We start from the raw sequence: 17,916 nt of genomic DNA, 5'->3' as shown, positions 1-17,916 counted from the left end.
ATTTTATTTGTTATCTGTCTTACTTAATTTTAGTGAAAAAAAAAATAATATCTTTAATTTTTAACAATTTGAAATAGCATTTTGGCGTATTATGGATGGAAACCTCCATAAATAGGGGTGAGCCTTCAAGCTATTGCATATCCAAACTAGCTCGTGTTTGATGGCTTCAATGGAGTTTCATCTACTTTCCTTCTTTGCTTTACTTTTTGTAAGCAAACATTCCAATACTTTATGGTTTCTTCATCATTTAGAAAATTTGTAGCTCTATATTTAGCATGTCTTTGATTTCTTTCCTCTTCTTTTCTTTTTCTTTGTAAGTGTCTTTACTGATAAAAGAAACTAATGTATGAGTTTGATTGTAAACCTTTCATGGCAGGTTTTGGTGGTGGTAAGAGGTGATGCTTCTGTACCTGCTGAGGTACACTGGCATTCCAAGTTACCAAACACTCCAATTCCACAAGATCTTTTAAACCTTCTACAGCGTACGTGGGTTGTTTTGTTCTCCAATTACAATTCCTCTCAAATTATTAGCTTGCATTGTGCAATACTAATGACATGTTTGATGCTTAATTATAATTAAGCAAACGCAATTTGCAATTAATTAATATAAATTTTGTTTCACTGTCAACTTTGTAACAATATAAATATAGTTAATGGGCATATTATAGTTTTGAGTACATTTTGAGATTGAACAGTGGCGATTTTATGTTTTTTTTGAGACCTTTCAATCAATATTTAAGTATTGAAAACCTTGTTATAATCTTTGTTAACAAGATATTCAGAAGTTTTACTGATGCTCCCGTGGTTAAATTAAATTGTTCTTCAATCTGCAAATGTTTTTCTAAATCCGCTAAGCTTTCTCATCTTCTATATCGTTTATTTGCAATTGAAAGCAGATATGGGAGACAAGTACACGTATTGGGATATGGGGTTTAATGCCGATGAAACTCTTGTTCCCTTGGATGATCGTAGGATAAAATATGGAAAGCGCTATGAGCAAGCTTTTGCAGAAGATACTAGTGATAGGAGAGAGAAATACGGAAAGCGCTACGAGCAAGCTTTTGCAGAAGATACCAATGATAGGAGGGAGAAGTATGGAAAGCGCTATGAACAAGCTTTTACGGAAGATACTACTACTGATAGAAGAGAGAAGTATGGAAAGCGCTACGAGCAAGCTTTTGCAGAAGATACCAGTGATAGGAGGGAGAAGTATGGAAAGCGCTATGAACAAGCTTTTACTGAAGATACTACTACTACTGATAGAAGAGAGAAGTATGGAAAGCGCTACGAGCAAGCTTTTGCAGAAGATACTACTGATAGGAGGGAGAAGTATGGAAAACGATATGAGAGGAAATTCAACAAACATGCCCTCCCCAACTCGACTGTATTTTTCTTGCCTGATGATCTCCATGTAGGCAAGAGGATGAGGCTCCATATAACTAAATCATCAAACAAGGCTAGAATTTTGCCTCGACAGGTTGCTGACACCCTGTCCTTTTCAACTAATAGGTTAGCAGAAATTTTAAAGCGCTTCTCGGTGAAACCTGAATCACGTCAAGGCAAGATGATAAAGCAAACCGTGGAGGACTGTGAGTCTCCAGCAATTAAAGGAGAAGACAGATATTGCCCCAGATCTTTAGAATCCTTAGTTGATTTTGGTGTGAAACATGTTGGAAACAAAGCTCAAGTCCTTATGAACGAGGTAGATAAGCCTACAAGGGAGCAAGAGTATACTATTATGGGAGTGAAATTTATAGGAGAAAATCACGTGGTGTGCCACAAGCAAAAATACCCATATGCTGTGTATTATTGCCATGCACTCAAAGGCACTAAGGTTTATATGGCTCCAGTGATAGGCGCTGATGGCACAAAAGCTAAAGCAGTAGCCATTTGCCACACAGATACCTCAAATTGGAATCCAGGGCACCTGGCCTTCTTGCTTCTGAATATGAAGCCTGGTGAAGGAACTGTTTGCCACTTCATTAGAAGTGATACTTTTGTCATGGTTTCCAGTTCTGATGTTGTGGAAAAAGCTCCAGCACCAATCTCCTCATGAGCAACTCTCATAAGTTTATGTGTGCTTGAAGTTACTCTATGTTATGTTGAATAAATGTTGGGCTCTAGTCAACTTATTTTCTTCTTCCAACATGCATGGTCATGAGTTAATTGTGATGTATTGTTCAGCTTGAATCCAGCACCGTTTGAACCAACCTAACTTGTATTATCAAGATTAAATTTTAAATTTTAACTACCCAACATCTATGATCTGGTCATTTCTGCAAATATGAAAAATCCATATACTTGAACATTAAAAATATAGAAAATCAACATACAATAATAATATATAAAAAGAATATGTTTCTATTAGGGAAGGGATGTTTGTTGGATTTCCCATCATATTTTTTACCAAATTTATCTCTCTCGTCACTTGATGATGAGGCTTCAACAGAAGGTTCTTCAATCTCCAATCCTCAATCCATCATATGATAATAATAATAACGGAGGACGTTTCTATGCTACCATATGTTCAAGGATCCTAGCAGCCCATTAAGAAGAGGCCATGTAGTTCTAATTTCTGCTTTTCTGGGCCCATTAGCACTGAACTTTCTAATTTCTATGCCCCTTTCGGGTTGTTTGTCTAAAGCTAAATTATACCTAACATGCTGAGCTTGCATGAATATAATAAGACTGTTAATTTTAATTAATTTTCCATTTAAAACCTCCCATCTCCCTAAATAATGAAAATGATGTTCGTTGATACCAGCTAGCTGGTGTACACTAACAATACAGGAAAAATATAGCTGGTGTCCATATAATTTCCATATAGTATGAGTCAATAGACAAGACTTACCATAAATATCACTCCAGTGTAGACTCGACGGACAGAATCGCAGATTTTTAGAATGTTAAATTCCATTCTGTAGGCTTAAAATTATATTCCTAATTAACAGTCTGAACTTGCATAGTTCTCCGTCTGATACGAGAAACTCAGATGAGTTCATTAGTCTTTTCGCTGTGTCTCTGTATTCCTATCCCTGCTATTCTTTTTCTTCTTGTATGCTCTACTTCATCAGTTGCGTCAACCATTAGGGCAGAGGAGACAGACCGAGAAGCCTTGATTGGATTCCAGGCCCAAATAACCCACGATCCTCTTGGGATCACGAACTCCTGGAATCATAGCATCCACTTCTGTGAGTGGCCTGGTGTTAAATGCTGCAGTGTCAATGCAGGCATTGTGAGGGTCACGACCTTGTACCTGCCCTCCATCAACCTTGTAGGTTCTATGTCACCGCATATTGGCAACTTGAGCTTTCTGACTTACCTGAATCTGGCAAATAATAGCTTTAGCGGAGAAATTCCTGTGGAAATCCGCGGTCTACGCAGATTGAAAATTTTAATTCTGGACAGGAATCGGCTGCATGGTCCACTTCGAGTACCACCATCTTCCACAACATTTTTGTCCCTTGCAGACAATAATTTTTCTGGAGAGATTCCTTCCTCGATATGCAGGTTAACTTCTCTGCAGCATCTTTCTTTGTCCAAAAACAACATAAGTGGAACTATTCCAAAATGCCTTGGAAACTTTAGAAATCTTTCTGTCTTGGATTTGGGAAACAACAATTTACATGGTAGCATACCAGCAACATTTGTGGAAGGTAATAGCTTGAGTCGCCTTGACTTGAATGGCAATCAATTGGAAGGGCCATTACCAAGATCCTTGTTTAATTGTAGCAAGTTAGTAACTTTGAACCTAGGGAACAACAGGATAAATGGATCTTTTCCCTACTGGTTGGAAAATCTTGCAGAGTTACGAGTTCTTGTTCTGCGATGCAACAGATTCTCTGGTCCCATACCAACCTCAAAAGCTCGATTTCCTTTCCCTCGCTTGTTAGTAATTGACCTTTCCCACAACGACTTCACAGGTCCTTTGCCAGCCAGATACTTTCAGCAATTCCAAGCCATGATGAAAGAGAAAACCGCTGGATATTATGAGGTTCATATGACAATTACAATCAAAGGGGTTGATTTTGAGGTGACCAAAGTCCTTGATATATTTGCAATGATTGATTTGTCAAATAATCAGTTCAGAGGAGAAATTTCTGAAAATATTGGAGAGCTTGAACTTCTAAAAGGGCAGAATTTTTCTCATAATCATCTATCAGGACATATACCTGAGGCAATAGGAAATTTATCAAATCTCGAATGGTTAGATCTCTCCTCGAATAAGCTTGTCGGGAGAATTCCTGGGCAATTGGTAGATTTGACATTTCTTGAAATTTTAAACCTATCATTTAATGAGCTTACAGGACCTATTCCTCAAGGCAAGCAATTCAACACATTTGGAATAGAGTCCTATGAAAGAAACTTGGAATTATGTGGATTTCCATTGCCGAATGATTGTGCCAATGATATCACACCGCCGTTGATCTTGCCAGAAGGAGATCGCTCTACAGGTGTTATTTTTGAGTGGAACATTATACTTATGGACTACGCAAGTGGATTGGTAGCTGGAGTGGCTATGGGGTATATTGTGTTTCAAACTGGAAAACCCCAATGGTTTGTGACAACGTTCGAATCTAAACGACTGAAAATGGAGAAAAGATGAATGAAGATTAATCCTGAAAAGGATCCAAGTAGAATTTAATTATTATTAAGAAATGTTTTATTAAAATTTTGTTGGCTAAAGGCTAATCACACAATGTCACCATTGGTTGTATTTTAGAGAAGCATATATTATATGTTAATGGCATTAACTTGCTACAATTTTCATTTTCATGTTATTTACTTAAAAAATCACTCGGTCTTTGTTCATGTGTGACCTCCTTGAGCTTGTATATGCACGTTAGTAATAAATATCATCTACACACAACGGAAATTATAAAAAATAACTTATAATTACACCAAAAATAAGGCAATAATGAAAATTCATTTTTGTACATACGTTATATTATAGAATCTTTTCTCTCTATTTATATATAATTATTTGTTTTTCTTAGTATTGTTATTTTCATATATTAAATAAAGTTCATAATTACGAAATCATATTGTTTCATTTGTAAATATTTAATTGTCAATATATGATTTTTTGTTTCCCTTACTAATTACAATATCTTTTAATTTTTTTATTCTTTCATATATGTCTTAATTTTTTGTGAATAAATTATTTTTAAAAAATGAATATGAATTTAAAATTCAAATTAACACAAATTAAAATATTATTAATATTGTACACAAAGTTAAATTGCAAAATCTCAATCCTTTTACATTTAATATGATAAACTAAAAGATTTTGTCTTCCTCAAATTAAAATGTCAAGCTCTGCCACTCTTATCTTTTGAGCCATCTTCAATATGACTATAAGGTTACGTGAGTATAGCGTAATGTAATTAATTATATAAGTAATTAAAATTATAATGTAATATAATATTATTATTATTATATTTTTATATTTAATTATAAGATAAAAATATAAGTAATGTGATGTAATGATAATTTTAATTTAATATTTAATTTATTTATAATATTAATAATAAGTAATAATGGTTGCAATGATTAGTAATCAAGTAATAGTGATAGCTAAGTAATAATGATGGTGATAACAACGATGATTAGGTGGTGGTGGTGGTGGTGATAAGGTGAGGTAGTGACAGTGGTAGTAACAAGTAACCAAGTAGTGATAACAGTGGTCAAGTAGTGGTAGTAGTGATAGTAATGGTGGTAACAGGATAGTGATGGTGGTAACGATGACAATGTAGGATAGTAATCGTAGCATCAGTAATAGCGAGATAGTGATATTATTAATAATAAATAAAATAAATAATTATAATTAAATTTATTTTTATATATAATAATTTACGTATAATGATTATTATGTTATTTTAAATATAATTAATTATATTATATAATTCTCATTTCATTATATTATTTTTTTATTATTAAATTATGTTATCAAATATGTAATATAATAATGATTATATTATAATTTTAATTACATCTAGCTTAGTATGATTAATTGATAGCAGATTTTTTTTTCAGAATTTATTTTGATTGAAAAAATAATCTCATGCGATTTACATCGGCCTGTTGATGCTGTAACCAAGAAACACGGTCAAGTCAACATTAGGCACAAAATTTTATTGGAGGAAAATTCTTTCCCACGCAAAAGAAGAGAGAGACAAATTCCAATATTAATAAATTAATAGTATAGCTTAATTTCGTTATAGATATATAGATTTTTGATATAATTAAAGAAAAAAATTTTGATATCAAATACTTTGCTTTTCAATAATTATATATATTCTTTATTGCTAGAATAAATTTTAAATATAAATAATTTTTTTATTAAATTTTAATTTTTCATTGCGTGTTTTAACTGCTAAGGAACCCAACAACCCTCTATATAATTTCAATACAGTAAGTCAATGAGTCAATAGATACCATTACCATTGATTTAAAGGGTAAATTACATAAATGATATTTACTTTAGGGGTATATAATAATAAGATATATAAAATTTAATTTGTAACATAATACTCTCTAATTTTCAATTTAACTAATATAAAATCCTTTTAAAATATTCAGTAATCAATTTCTAAGTTTATTTTTACTGAAGTGACACTTATTATATTAAATTTTATATTTTCTTTATGTTAATTTAACATTTATCAAAAAAATAATTTTATTTTTTATTTGCCAATAAAGGCAGAATTAGAAATGTAACTTTAGAGGTCAGAAATGAATATTAAAAAGAAACTACATGAAATTTTAATAAAATTATAGGAATTAGAATAAAAATATAAAATATTAAGAGATCAAATTAAATAATATAAAAATATGAATGAAGTTTAAGCAAAGATAATGTTGGAGGGGCAAATCGTAAATTGTTAAGAAAATAAAATAAAATTTATAGAATTTAATTGTTATTAGGAGCTGTTTTGTTAAAATTCACTTTGAAAAATTCTTGTATGCACTTAGACGTATTTATGTATTTTTTGAAAATAATATTTTTATTTAGGGAGTATCCATTTCCAGTTTTCATAATTTAATTTATAAGGATTTTAATTAATTTAATAAATAATTCATAAAGAACCTAAAATAATTTTAAATAAATTTTTTATAAATAAAAAATATTTAAGTTCAATTTAAAATAGCTCTCTATATTAATAGGCTTAGCCTATATTATCTCTTATTTCTATTTTCAAATGTAAGAATAAAATAAAAAAATAACAAATTGTAACATCCCAAGATTTTTAAATTTTATTATTTTATGAGCATTATTGGTATTTTAATTTTATTTAAATTTTAGGAAATTTTTTGAGATTTTTTGGATTTTAAAAATCAGGTTCGATTTTCCGAAAATATAAACTTTGATGATTTTTAAAAATTAATTTAAAGACCACGTGGCAAAACTAAAAATATATTTGGAATCTATGAATTTTTCTGAGTTTTCTGGAATTTTTTTCGGAATTTTTGGACCTCGTTTTCGGTCCCGAGGCAGAGTAAAAATTTAAAATTTTGTACTGAATCAGACCGGCCGAATCGAACAGGACCGGATCGGACCGGTCGAATCGGACCGGCCTTTTCTTTTTCTTCATTCTTCCTCCCGCGCGCGTCCGACCTCCTCCCCTTCTCTCTCTCTTTTCTCTCTCCTCCCTCCTCCCCTTGCGGCGCCGCCACCTGCCCTGTCTCCCATTTCGCCGGCCGACCCAGTCCCGGCCCACTGGCCGCCCCAAACTGCCGGAAAACGAGCGCGAACATCCCTCCCTTGCGCCCGCTACCGTTCGTCTTCCCGGCCAAAATCCGGCCGATCCGGCCACCAATCGGACCGGGTCTTGTGTCTAAACTCATCTACTCGTCGAGAGCTTTCCATAGACACCAAGAACACCGAAATCCATCGAGCGGTTTGTCCAATTTTTGCCCGGGAAGTTTTAGCCTATTTTGACTTTCGGGCTAGATTTCTTGCAAACCGTGAATCCCACGAGAAAACCGAGAGTACCAGAGCGCTCCACTCGTCGAGAGTTTCGCGACGACATAAATTTTGAATTTTTCCAACACCGTTTTTCGGTGGGTCCCACGGAACTTCGCAATGTTTTTCCGAGCATTAATTGAGCTTAGAAAATTTCATAAAATTTATGTTCTAACCCCTGTGTTGTGGGCTTCGTGTAGGTATCTTCAATTCGCGGAAATTCGACAGTTGTCCGGGTCTGTGAATCTCTGGGCAGACAGATCGACTACCGGAAAAGTCTCCGAATTGGAACGAGGTTTTGGCTACCCCACCATTGTTAGATGTCCCGAGCGCGTCCCCGAAGTCGAAATCGGCATAGGTAAACCTGAACCTTACTTTTTCGTAATTTTCTGGTGCTTAAATAGGATTAAAAATCCATAAAATATTCATGGTAGCTCAGAAAATTATGATTCTTTTTGCAATAGCCTAGTAATATTGCTAAGGACCGCGAGGCAAAGTTTTAGAATTTTTAGAGCTTATTTGGGCAGTTTTTGCAAAAATGATCAATTATAAGGACTAAATTGAAATTTTACATATTGTGATGGATGACTGATTTGATGGGCCCAGGAGGGGCTGTGTGATGTGCTTGAGTTGTGGATATATCGATTGTGAATATAGAAGTGTGTTTTGAGCCATTTTGCAGGTTGGGTAGGTCCTAGGTATAGGGGAGATTCTGCCGGATTTTCGGCACGACTTAGGACGTATTTGGTCTTTTCATGATTTGTATTGAGTCAATTGTATTAAATAATTGTAATGTAATTGTCAGGTGAGTCGGGACAGCCTTCTTCCTTCGCCCAGCCGCCACAGTGACCGTTGTCATGTCTGTGAGTAAAATATTAATTTTAATTGTAATTTCACTATTATTATATGTTCAAGCATGCCCATGCATCACTTATATGCATATATCTATGTAGATAAACTTTAGGCACGATTTATGTTGCATTCATAACTGTGAAAGTGCCATATATGTTGCTGTGGTAATTTGGAGCAGTGTGCGTGCGTTGGCGTGCGTGTGATGTGGTATGGACTATGGATAGGACGGGTAGTCACGGCTTGAGATCTTCGCTGGGACCCGATCCTTCGGGGGGTAGTCACGGCTTGAGTTCTTCACTGGGACCCCCGATTTGGTTTATTAAGCGAAAGTCCGGCTTGAGTTCTTCGCTGGCACCAGGTTGGATTTAAGAGAGCTGTATAGGGGATCAGCTCCCATATATTATGATTGATATCACTGGGTGTGTGAGTGCTCCAAATTACCTTTCTGATGTTATGATGTGAAAATGTTGTTGATGTTGCATTTCACTCTACAGGGTGCACTAGTTCTAGATAGTTATAGAGATTATGGTTAAAATTGATATTTTATTCTCTGAGTTGAACGCTCACTCCTGTTCAATATTTTTTTTCAGGCCACAGGAGGATATTTTTGAGATTAACCTGCTTTCTTCCTCGCAGGTCGATTATTAACGTTTGCATAAACTTGTTAAATCTTAGAATTTCCGCATGTGTTAGAAATGTTTATTTGATATGGGTCTGTAAACTAAATTATTATTTTGGACCTGTAAACTTAATATTCTATGCATGTTTGATGGATTTGATGAGGGAGCTGAGCTCCCATTTATTTTTATGCTGATGAGTATGTGGAGGGTGAGTTGAGCTCCCCAATTGAGTATTTATTGTGTTTACAGGTCGGGTGAGTCAAAAACTCCCCGTTGAAAGGTCCATTTTATGGCCGGACTCTGTCCGGTTGATTTCTTGAAATTGGGCTCAAATGGGCCTTAGAGTTGGGTTAAGTGAATAGTTAGGCTTACTACGGGCCTCGGGGGCTTTAGGCTGGTCCAGGTCCTAGTGCCGGTCCGGCCCATAGGTTGGGTCGTGACACAAATTTTCTTTGTTCATGTTTTGAAAAATCTGAATATTATAATTTTTCAAAAGTAATTTTTTTTTATTAATATGAATCATTTTATAACCATTAATTGGTGTTTAAAGTTCTCAATTTGTGCATATTTATATATAAAAAATCCATATGAATATGCCAATTTCTTTAACCAACGTAATTAACAATTATGTTATATTATTTAAATATTTAAATTTTCATTGATTTAATGTTTTTCCAAAAAATATTTTTGTAAAGGATTATTCTAAAAATTATTTGTTCATGAATAATTAAATATTTATTAATATTAAAAGTTTATTATATATAAAATAATGAGTGAACAACGCATGACTCCATAAAAGTGTATTATTTACATTTTTCTTGATAAGAATAATCATTTTATATTTTTGCAAGATTTTTAACAGTAATCGATAATGGTAATTTAAATAATAGTGTTAATTTATTTGAAGAGTTATTAATTTATCAGGAATAAAAGTGTTAAATTCTTTTTGTAATATAGGTTAATTTTTTTTTTGAATTTAATTAAAATTTTTTAATAATTTGCTTTCTTTCATTAGTATATTTTCATTAGTTTCGTGACAATTATCTTTTGTCTTTATTATTATATAAATTAATATCCTTCGCGATAGTATCTTGGAATGCTAGGTGGTATCAACAGAGGTCTCAGTGAGGGTGACTTGAATTAATAGAACCTTTACATTACATATTGCGAAATCTTTCAAACATGCGCTTGATATCGAGCCACGTACTCAAAGATATTTAATTTTATCAACTTCATGTTTCAGTTGTTGAATTTAAACATAAATAAAATTAGGCCCACTAAATTTTACCCACACAAAGTGCCAATAATTAATTAATAGTTGTTGCATGTCCATATGTAGGTGAAAACTGGGATGGAATCTGTCGAAATTTGAAATATCTAGAACCGGAATGCAGTGAGAGCGAGAAGACAAGCACACATTTATAGACAAAAATATTCAAAATACATAAATTATTGGACTTATGGCGAAGCCATAATTTTAAATTAAGGGAATAGATTTTATTTTTATTTTTTTATAAAAATAAAAAGATTTGTAATGTAAAAAAAAATTAATAAAGTAAAAATGTATGATTGGGAGCAAAGGATTTTCGAACGGATTAAAATATTTTTATAATTTTATAATATTTTATTTATAATAAATATTAATTAATATAAACTAAATATTAAAAATGGAATCCTAATAAAATTATCTTTTTTATATGTATTCAAAACATTTTATAGATTTTAGAATTTTCTTATCTATTAAAATATTTTTATAAATATATATTATTTATAAAAAATATTAATGTTGCACCTTACCCTTCTGTAAGGCATAACATGATCACATAATATACCTAATGAATTACCGTACTTCGCCTATCGATAACCCATTAAATAAACTATAAGGGATTTTAAAACCATTTAATTGAAGTTTAAAACTAGTTAAAATTTTTGTCCACTTTTATTTTTATGTAAATTTTGAAAAAATTTCACCAGAGTGTCGTCTATATTTGGGAAAAACAGTTCTTCAAATACCTGTAAAAACATTTCCAATAATTCATTTCATCAAATCAACCACTACTACAACACAAATCAACATCATTTCTCCCAACTCCATAATTCAAAATAATTCTCAATTCAATTGTCTTCAAAATAATACTAAATAACTTCATTCATATTTCAATAAAAGAAGATCAATTTACATTCATCAACCCAAAATTTACATTAGAAAATCTAAAATAATATTATTACAAATTTTATATAACTGCTCAAGACCAGTTTATACATGTACATACGGTTACATACACAAATATAAACATTACAATCAGGGTATAAAATTATACCCAGCAAAATCTCAGGGATGTAGCTCCAAGATCCTCAGCAGCTCATTCTGCTGCTCCTCTAGTCTCTCTATCTACGACAGCAATAACAACAATCGCTGAGTACTATGACTCAGTGGTGCACAACATACTAAAAATAACATTTATGCATAATTCAAATCACATTTATTCAAATATGGTACTGAACATGAAAAACAGATACAAAACATAATTTATAAATTTTTAGTCCAAACAATCTCATTTAGGAAGTCTCAAAATGAATTTCATAAAATCACACAGTTATATCATGCCATTCAGAACAATAATCATCATCTCAATAGCCGGAGGCTTATGAGAAATCACAATGCTAGCTAGCTCAAACTATGGGTACCCATTTAATTTCTTCCTCTACTGGCACACACCTCAACACTTCAGCCAGAGAGGGAATCAAAATTCAAAACTAATTCTTCCCACTAGTCATGCTAGTGAGACATTCAAATATATGGTCATGACACTGTGGTTTCAAAACTCTCTTAGTAATTTACTAAACATTTATTGTCAATTCAAACACATACAATTAAACTTTCAACAATTTAAGCCAAAAGCATAATATGCATTTCAATCACCATTTTGCAACATAAGTAAATCACAATTCATTTCATGCACTTTGCAAAGAAATTTTAAAGAATATTTATGTTATGCACAAACCTTATGCGAGTCGCCTCTTGGCCTTGACTCGATGCCTCGGGTTCTTTCTCGGTATTCTTTTCGACTGAAACACACAATTTTACAGTATTTCAGTATCATAATTTATCATAGTCCAAAAATAAATTCAAATATATTTATATCTAGCTTTAATATGCTTAACCTGACGTTCTTTAAAATTTGTATTTCAGGTTTACTATTCACGACACTATTCAAGTCAAATTATTTACTTTCTCATATTTAATAGGTATGGGAATTTCAATTTCACCAACATACCACATTTTGGTTACCTAATTTGTTAGTTTTTGTTGTTTCCTCAAATTTTAAGTTTCTTAGGTGAAATTTCAAAATTTCAGATTTGATGTCATGTTTTGCACTGTTCCATTGGTCAAGTTGTTGTTGAAATTTGGCTAAGTTTTCTTTATAGAAATTGTTCCTTATTGTCTTAACTTTATTTCTCTTTTTGAATCACTCTATTTGGAGTTTTGTAGCCTAAGTTATGACCATTTGAACATGGCTGGCCGGATTTGGCGTTACCCAGAATTCTGGGCATTTTCTAGATATTGGCAATTTTTGTGTGTTGACTACAGGTGAGTTTTGAATAGGTTATGGTCAAAAATTGGGTTTGTTTTCTTCATAAAAGTTGTAGGGCTATGTCTCAGCTTTCTATCGGTATAAAATTTAGGTCATTTGAACTTTCCTAGACCAAGTTATGGTCATTTAAGTAACTACTATTCATTTGGTCATTTTTGTACAAGGCAGTGTGCCCTAATCCGGATTTGGCCTAATTGTTCACTAAGTTATGGTTATTTTCTAGGCATGATTCCTAAATAAAAAATGATTCTTTTTGTGTCTAGTTTCATTCTGTGAAAACCCATATACGTTTATTATTTATTATTATTTTATTTTAATTAGCTAACAATAATTTAATATATTTATAAAAAATATATATATTTTATTGGATGGTCTGCTTATTTATTTTTAAATATATATATTATTTTTGAAATTAAATATATATCTACAATCTGAACAACCCAGTTCAATAATAACTCTTATCCCATTCTACACCTAATAGAACTCTTGAAATATATATATATACCCTAATCATCTCTTCTGCTAAATTTTGCTCTCAAAACCTATTTGTCATCTCCTCTTCCTACCAAATACTCTCAACAATTATTTTCATAATTTTTTATTTATTGTTATACATATACATATATATATACAAATTTACGATTTATAATCTGATGTGCGTAGATAATTCTTAAATTTTTTATTTCTAAATTCATCACCTTTGATTATGTTTTCAAAGTAAAAATTCTCGTTCTTTGTTCAATAATTGATGAATTTGATTTTATTTTCTCTCCTTAAACCGTTACAACTATTCTATAAATTTATTTTCCTTCTCTTTCACTATTGGTACTGAGTTGGGTTGATCATAATTATTGTGAAACGATAATTTTGAATTTAGATTATATATATATATATCGGAAGCAATTGGGAGCGTCCCTGTTGTCCGTGTCCTTGAATCCCTTCTTCGCCCACGTCCGTCCAAGGCTTATATATATATATATATATATATATATATATATATATATATATATATATATATATATATATATATATATATATATATATATATATATATATATATATATATATAAACATTTTTATCCCCTATCCGTATAAACCATTTGTATCCCTGTTCGTATAAACCTTGTATTTGTATCCCTGTTCGTATAAACCTTGTATCCGTCCACCCAATATATATATATATATATATATATATATATAAATTATTTTATTTTATTATTATTTAATATTTTTCTTTTATATTTTGGGTATGTAGGAGATTCAAATATTCATTCTGTCAGCTGAAATTGTCTCTCTTTTATTGAATCTAGCTATTATTTTGGAGGTTCCAGGTGAGTGGTAATTATAGTACATGGCACTGTTTTTGTTCCTTTAAAAATTTCTTAGCATTAAGTTTGTTATTAAATGAAATTTTAAATCAATATTTTAACAATGATTTTATATGTGATTTTCTAGAGTTTTATTTTATTATTGAATTTTATTTCGATTTTGATTAAATAATTGATTTTGTCAACTATCTCTGCATTAGACCCATTAGGATTCCGGGAACAGGCCTTTAATGTATTTATATTGATTGATATTTGACTATAAAATTTACCGATGTGTTACTGAATTGATTTGAGATTGATTTGATTTTATTGAATTGATTTGAGATTGATTTGATTTTATTGACTCTCTGAAACTATTGAAATACACTATTGGAATTGCACTATCAGTTATTATTTGCTATCTGAAATTTTTTATTGATTTTGATTGATTTGTACAAATTGATTTTCTGTTTTGAATTGGTACCTGTGCCCAGTATCTGTTTCTGTTATCTGGCCCCGCCGTGTGGACTATCACGGTATTAGGTTGCATTATCGAGTCATGCATCATTGCAGTTTATGGTTTGCATTAGTATCATATGCATTGATATCTGTGAAGGAGGAGGAAGGTATCTGATATCTGGTAGCGCGCTTACCATCTGGCCTTTGGTGATGTGGGGTATCATCACCCTGGTGCACTGTACCATAAAATTTTTATTGAATGAATTTATTTTATATATATGTTTTATGAAATTATTTTATTAATGATTTTGACAGCATGAGCATGATTTTATTGAATAGAAATTTATTGTGAAATTAATCAAGCGTCTGCCTGTTCCTATTCCGTTGTGTGCTATAATTATCATTCACTGAGCATCTAGCTCAAACCACGTTTTCTCTGTCTGTTATTTGTTTCAGATCAGTAGAATTCTGCAGCTGATCCAAATATTTAGTCCATTTTCTGGAGAGGGACAACTTTGATTCATTCTCATGGTATGCCCGAATTCATGTTTTCTCGGGCTAATAATTAGTTTAGTTTATTGAACAGTTTAAGTTTTTATTTGAAATCTGTAGAGACTCCGCAGTTTACTTATGGGATATTTATGATGTTTATTCAGCATTTTGTTTATTTAGATTTTGTCTATTTTTGGGATTAGTAAGTGACAATATATTCATTCAAGATACTCTGATAAGGCTTGCATGATTTAAGAATACTTAAATTATGCGCCGGTCACAATTCAGAATTTTGGGTCGTGACAAAGTTGATATCAGAGCCAGGTTGAGGTCTAGTAAACTTGCGGAGTATAGGATCCTTAACGTCTTTTCAGTTTATCATTGCTTCAGATATCTGCATCCTTCGTACTTTTTCGCCTGTCTTAATTTGGCTCACATTTTCAAATTTAATACTTCTTTATTAAAATGAATAGGTGCCTGAGTCTGTTAAACGTAAGAGGAGAGCTAGGGCCAAGGGTCTTAATGGTGCAAATCTTGATCCAACAAGGGAGGTAACACCTCAAACTATTAATCAGACATCTGAACAGATGCCTATGGCTAAGACTGGGGCACAACCATTCTTTTGTTTCTCCATACTTTTCCATGATATTTAGTACACCACCTACTTTGTTAGAGTATCCTTCATCTGTATCAACACCTATGAGGAACGCAATAGACACTAATATGGTGTATAGGGGATGTATAGTTCACATTGGAGATAGGGAATTAGTTGCAGATCTTATTTCTTTGGATATGTTTGAGTTTGATGTGATTTTAGGCATAGATTGGTTAGCCACTTATCACATTTCATTGGATTATCATAATAAAGTAGTACTCTTTAAATTCCTGGGGAGGCAGAATTTCAATTTCAGGGAGATCGCAGTATAGCCTCTAGTAATCTTATCTCTGTAGTGAGTGCTAGACGATTATTGTGAAAGAGGTGTAAAGGGTATCTAGCTTATGTTAGAGATGTTCAGGTAGAAGGTGCAGGTTCGGAGAATGTTACAGTGGTTAAGGAGTTTCCTAATGTGTTTCCAGAAGATTTATCAGGTTTACCCCCGGAGCGAGAGGTAAAGTTTGGTATAGACTTCCTTCCTGGAACTGAGCCCATATCTATGCCACCTTATCGTATGGCACCCGCAGAACTTAAGGAGTTGAAGGAGCAACTACATGACCTACTAGATAAGGGGTTTATTCGCCCTAGTGTTTCTCCATGGGGTGCTCCTGTGTTATTTGTACGGAAGAAGGATGGGTCTTTGAGAATGTGCATTGATTATAGGCAATTGAATAAGGTAACTGTGCGTAATAAGTATCCTCTTCCACGCATAGATGACCTGTTTGACCAACTTCAAGGTGCAAAGTATTTTCCAAGATTGATCTTCGATCTGGGTATCATCAATTGAGGGTTAAGAAAGAAGACATAATCAAGACGGCCTTTAGGACTAGGTATGGACACTATGAATTTCTTATAATGTCTTTTGGTCTTACCAATGCTTCGGCCGCTTTTATAGATCTCATGAATAGAGTTTTCAAGCCTTTCTTAGATCAATTTGTTATAGTGTTCATCGATGACATTCTAGTGTACTCAAAGAGTAAGGAGGAGCATGAACAGCATTTGAGAATTGTCCTTCAGACCTTACGAGAACACAAGCTATATGCCAAGTTCTCAAAATGTGAGTTTTGGTTAGATAGTGTGGCTTTCCTAGGCCATACAGTATCTAAGGATGGGGTGTGCGTTGATAAGAAGAAAGTTGAGGCAGTGCTTCATTGGCCTAGACCCACAACTGTGTCAGAGATTCGTAGTTTCTTGGGTTTAGCAGGGTATTATACACGGTTTGTTCAAGACTTCTCTCGTATTACAGCACCTTTAACTAAGTTGACACAGAAGAATGTGAAATTTCAGTGGTCTGAGGCTTGTGGAAAGAGTTTTTAGGAGCTTAAGACTCGTTTAACTACAGCACCAGTGTTAGCCCTTCCATCCGGATCAGGGAGTTATGTAGTATATTGTGATGCTTCTAGGATTAGTTTAGGATGTGTTTTGATGCAATATGGACGGGTTATTGCATATGCTTCTCATCAGTTGAAAAGGCACGAGTAGAATTATCCAACTCATGATTTGGAAATGGCTGCAGTAATTTTTGCTTTAAAAATCTGGAGGCACTATCTGTATGGTGAGACTTGTGAAATCTTCACTGACCACAAAAGTCTCAAATACATTTTTGACCAACGTGATCTTAATCTTAAGCAAAGGAGATGGGTAGAATTACTGAAGGATTATGATTGCACCATACAGTATCACCCTGGAAAAGCTAATGTAGTGGCTGATGCTCTAAGCAGGAAGTCTTTTGGTAGTTTAGCCAATATATCTACCAAGATGAGGCCTTTGATTGGTGAATTACATGAGTTGCTAGATCAGGGAGTAGAGTTTGAAATCATAGCTGGATCATTCTTAGCACATTTTCGAGTTAGGCCTATCTTGATTGATCGAATTAAGGCTGCTCAAAAGAGGGATTCTCAACTGTGTGAGATTATAGATAATATTCATCAAGGCCAAGCTCAAGGATTCATGTTGAATGATGATGGAG

The 17,916-nt window shown here is 32.9% G+C and overlaps 2 protein-coding genes across 2 annotated transcripts; both read left to right on the top strand.

The window, feature by feature from the left end:
- Positions 1–70: 70 nt before the first annotated feature.
- Positions 71–2,146, top strand: LOC110660653 (BURP domain-containing protein 10). The gene is made up of 3 exons (XM_058132782.1): positions 71–208; positions 377–482; positions 897–2,146. The coding sequence occupies exons 1-3, from the start codon at positions 161–163 to the stop codon at positions 2,054–2,056; spliced, it is 1,314 nt and encodes a 437-aa protein (XP_057988765.1). The 5' UTR covers positions 71–160; the 3' UTR covers positions 2,057–2,146.
- Positions 2,147–2,992: 846 nt separating this feature from the next.
- Positions 2,993–4,606, top strand: LOC110660603 (receptor-like protein 43). The gene has a single exon (XM_058133189.1). The coding sequence runs from the start codon at positions 2,993–2,995 to the stop codon at positions 4,604–4,606; it is 1,614 nt and encodes a 537-aa protein (XP_057989172.1).
- Positions 4,607–17,916: the final 13,310 nt, after the last annotated feature.

Source organism: Hevea brasiliensis, chromosome 13 (genome assembly GCF_030052815.1).
Source record: "Hevea brasiliensis isolate MT/VB/25A 57/8 chromosome 13, ASM3005281v1, whole genome shotgun sequence".
NCBI classification, from domain to species: domain Eukaryota; kingdom Viridiplantae; phylum Streptophyta; class Magnoliopsida; order Malpighiales; family Euphorbiaceae; genus Hevea; species Hevea brasiliensis.
The sequence above is the reverse complement of the archived record's forward strand: the minus strand, read 5'-3'. Positions and strand labels throughout refer to the sequence as shown.